This window comes from Bactrocera latifrons, unplaced genomic scaffold (genome assembly GCF_001853355.1).
Source record: "Bactrocera latifrons isolate USDA-ARS-PBARC rearing strain unplaced genomic scaffold, ASM185335v1 scaffold_83, whole genome shotgun sequence".
In the NCBI taxonomy this organism is placed as follows: Eukaryota; Metazoa; Arthropoda; class Insecta; order Diptera; family Tephritidae; genus Bactrocera; species Bactrocera latifrons.
Window position 1 is genome coordinate 530799 of NW_017537523.1, and position 4802 is coordinate 535600.

A 4802-nucleotide genomic window follows, 5' to 3' on the forward strand; every position below is an offset into this window, starting at 1 on the left:
TTTGAGAGAAGCTCCCGTAGACTAGCTGTAGGTTCTTGCCAAATAAACGTTTTTACTAATATAAACAATATAAATAAAAAATTTTGGATCAATMATTTTAAAGCGTTCTAAAAAATTCGGTTTTTTCGACTTTCTAACTGTATGTTRCTCCTTAAGCACTGAAAAACTCAACATAGTCAACTTATGCTATTATTTTTATAAAGCAACAGCCAATCTTTAAAAAATTGTAGCAGAAAAGTGCAAAAATTATGTTGGAAAATCGAAAGAAATTTAGAATTCATAACGAACTTGAACTCAGAGTTACATTTTTATTAAATTCAAATGCACAGTTATTAAGAAGCCAATGCACGTCAGACACAACGAAAAGTATGACAAACGCCTCAGCTAAAAGCTACAGAGATTGCGCTGATTGAGATAACTGAGAAACTGCTATATAGAAAATTTAACAGCTGATTGCTGCCGTCAAAATGCTGACAACAATAATGACAATCACAATGTTATTTACATGACAGAACGTTCGTAGCAATAATGATATATAAGGAATTTAACAGCTAACTGTGGATGTCAGCAATAATGACAATGGCAGTTGGTCAAAATTCTGACARCAATAATGACAAYCACAACAGTATTCGAATGTCAGAATGCTGACAGCTATAATGACAACTAATAATCAGACAGTTACAAGAGCAATAATGACATATACAATATATTACAAGATATCAGTTTTTAAACATTAATGAAATTTTTTATATAAAATATTTTGCAGCTTTAATAACATGCGAAAATGATGCAAAATTCAATCAATCAGCACAATCTTCAGGTCTACGACTAGAAGTGTATASTGTAAGATTTYTGCAATACAAATAAAAAAAAWATTAATTAAATATCTAAACATCAATTTCGAATGCAAATAAAACACTTTAGTTATAGATTTTTGTACAATTTTATGCAATASATATTTGAGTTGAAATAAATTTTAATAATTTAATTCACTTTTGTTATTTTTACCTCGGGTATCGGAGCTAATTGTTGGGTAAAACCACTCCTCTAATAAATAAAGAATAAATTCAAACAAAAAAATACATTTTGTACATTAAAAATCCATGTGATTGTACAAGTATTTTTGTATTGAATATTTATTTATATATATAAAGTATAAGTATATAATGACGTGTTCACGCTATGCATTTTGATTTGTATAAGTATCCATTTATTTGTATAAATATGTACGACTATGTGTTTACTATGGGGGGATATTTTCATATTATAATATTTGACTATAACTTTTTTTTTTTAATAATTTCTTTAATAAAGAGGGTTTTGAGTTATTTTAAGTTTATAATTTAAAGGCTACAACGAGTGGAGCATAAAACACAGGGAATGGTTTCAACATATGTACATATAGGTATATTGAAATTTGTACAGGATATATGTAAATGATTAAAGTACTTATATATATACAAAATTCGAAATTATTTCGTTATTGAACAGTAAGTTTAGAGTAATAATGCAGGTTAGATGTCTGAAACATCACTGTATAAACAACAGAATAAGAAGGCCAATAGTTTCATTGCAAATCAATTTACAACTTTTGTCCTCATGGTGCAAATTGAAATGTTCAGCAGGGCCATATTAATATCGCATATAAGRYATTATCGATTGCAGTGTATGAAAGATTGACACCAGCAAAGAAAGAATACGACACAATTTACAGTCAAGGCCGACCTCTTACTCATATGAGCACTATGTTGATTGCATAGGAGCGCAAAAATGCGCAAAAAATCCTACSGAACCATTTAAATAAGGCTGGTTACAAAAATAAGCTCGATATATGGTTGCAAACAAACCTYAATCTTCCATCTAGGAAACGTTGCTCAAAGCAACAACATCATTGCATTTCTGAAGCGGATAGTTACTGGTGATGAAAAGGGAAACACATTCGGAAACGTCCAGCGAAAACCGTGCTCGGGGAATAGCGATGAACCGGCGCAAACAACATGCAAGCCAGTATTTATGGTCAAGAAGGCTTTTCTATGTGGGATTGACAGGGAATCATATACTTAAAGAGGCTCCTCTTCAGTCAAACCTTATTCCCATTTGTTCAATTGGAACACTCCAGCTCTGAAAAATTGTGTTTCATCATGGTAAGGCTAGACTACACACAATCATACGGTCTTACCAGCAGCTCAGTGAGCTTGGTTAAGAGGTGTACATGTTCTTTTCAATGTCCGTTGGTTAAGCTGGTGAAAAATATACCTTCGAGAAGTTTCACAAAAATTTACGATACGCAGTAAGGACTAAGGTTATTGTCACAGTAAGATTAGGAAATTATATACAAAATGTCAACATGTTATCGAACAATACTGGGCATATTATGACCTAAACATCTTGTTACTGCTAAATAAAATCTTCGATTTAATTCAAAAATTTAAGATCCGAAAGCGCGTATWTTTTATAGTCCATTATGGGAGAATAAACAAACGTTGAGTAGTGAAAAGGGAAGGTGATACTTAGAAAAAGAGTTTTTCAATAAAGGCTTTTAAGCAGGCTGTATCTTGGAATACACTACATACGACCGATATTTAAATCGAAAAAAAAATCACAGTAAAAGAAGCTACAACGATACATCCCCTTAGCAGCGATTATCAAAGTATGGGGATTGCTTTTTTTTTCAAAATAAATAAGTGCCCAGTTATRAATCATACCAAAATTAATAGGAGTGATTTTATTGGACTTAATTTGTCAAGCATATCCATACATAAATTGCTGTGATTACCTAAAGGCTTTCAGGTAAAATAATGTGATACTGCTTTCTTAATTTATTACAGGAAAATTGAAGCGTATCTACGCATTCTTAGGCGAAAACACACACAATAAAACAAATTTTWCATTATTTTCGAAAACATAAGGAGAAAACTGCCACACCAAGGAGAGGAAAATTTGTTGAATTTATGATTGCARGTCCAAAAAGTTTTGCAATTACAAATTTCTTCATAAATGCTGCGGGCGAAATACTTTTGGGTACAAACTGTTACACATAACAGTATTATGCACGCACATGTTAACGCATAAACATAACGCACACGCTCAAACCACTTAAACATAGAGAGACAAAACACATACATGGATATGTATATGTGAAACTGTATACGTATATACATACATACATAAAAMCAATACACAAAACKTGTATATATGTATGTACTTCCGTATCATTAAACAGAACTCATTTATGTATATATATAATACTACAATGTTGTTTATCATAGCATAACAACCACCCCCAAGACCAACCTGTTGTGCCGCATTTTGTAGATTCAACAGTGGCTCCGANCCGATACGACGAATAAAACTAGAACTACGCGCTCTCAGCGCCAACTAGCGAATATACCGCAAGACTTTTTTGACAACCTAATATTTGGTTTATAAGGGCAAATGATGACAATCTGTTTAAATTTTATCTCTCCTCCAGTTGAGGACTAAAATTGTATAACAAATTGTCATAATTTGGTCTTGCAAACCTAATATTTGATCTGTATAAATAATAATATATATAATGTAAAAATAAAATACAGCCAATATCTGCTGAGATCTATCCATCAATTTTAAGACCGCTTAAGAAAAATGTTACCTATAGAACTAATTCTATATAAATATTAGATCTATTGAGTTTACTATGGGCAGCGTCTCGTCGTATGTTTTGCATATAGTAAAACAGTAATCCCACGCGGYAAAGCATTTCTACTAATAACAGCTTTTAGCTAAGATCCGAACCAATTTCGCAAATATTACAAACGTATATCTTTCAAAATTCTCTTAAGCTGATACTCAAATAGGAATTTATGAGATTTTCTTGGAATAAAAACGTTTAAWGAGATGGCAAGTTGTCCAAAATATAAGATGTTTTAAACCTTAAATGRCAACCCTGTAACTTTATTGCTTTATATCATTCGGGTATTATAACGAATAATKAAAAAATCTGATTTATTTTAACTAACTTTTTACAAAAATAAAATGCAAAGGAAACTATAGATCAAAAATATATATTATACAAAAATAAGTTACTACTATGAACAAAAAATAGTAAGACTTATTCTTCAAAATCTATGTCGTCCTCTCAAAGTAATGTCCCATGGGCCCAATACACTTATGCCTATGTTTTTTTCCAATCCTCGAAACAGTTGTTWAATTTCCAGTAATGATACGTTTCATGACATCCTGGTGGTGGAGGAGCATTGCTTCCCAAACATTGACACGACGCTGTTTTTCGCAAAGATTTTGTGATTTTGGAATCAATAGTGTATTCAGTTTTCTTAAGTCCAAATGATCTTTCAAATTGGTTTTCACTGATGTTTCCAATATTCCAACGATGCCAGTGAGATTTCTGTTAATGAGACTGTTGTTCGTCGATTCTCAATTCCACAAATTCCTTTGTTTTATTGACGTGTTGTTCATCAGTTTATGTCCAAGTTCGTTGTCAACGCATTCTCAACCCTCTTTGAATTATTTGTGTCAATAACAAACACTTGCTCGGGGCAAACAATCATCACCGAAAGCCTTTCCCAACATCTTGAACGTTTCGGCACCAGAAATTTGATTCCTCACACAAAATTTATGAGAACTTCTTTGTTGAATAATTTCGCTCATTGTAAATATGTACTCCAGAAAGGCAAGTGTATACTGMACACTGATAATTATTTTGTTGTAATATTTAGCATAGATGTTACTGACAGTCATACCAACATAAAAAATATTTCGGCACGAGGATTTGATTCCGTTTTCACGCGAAATTTAAATTAAAA

At 31.9% G+C, this 4802-nt stretch overlaps 1 protein-coding gene across 2 annotated transcripts in view; it reads right to left on the bottom strand.

Moving 5' to 3' along the window:
* The window catches only part of LOC108977073 (serine-enriched protein), a 31567-nt gene that overhangs the window by 11167 nt on the left and 15598 nt on the right, over window positions 1–4802 (bottom strand). For both annotated transcript variants that reach the window (XM_018946584.1, XM_018946583.1), the window contains exon 4: window positions 1009–1047. In XM_018946584.1, the coding sequence (XP_018802129.1) occupies window positions 1009–1047 (39 nt within the window). The remainder of the gene's footprint in view (window positions 1–1008; window positions 1048–4802) is intronic.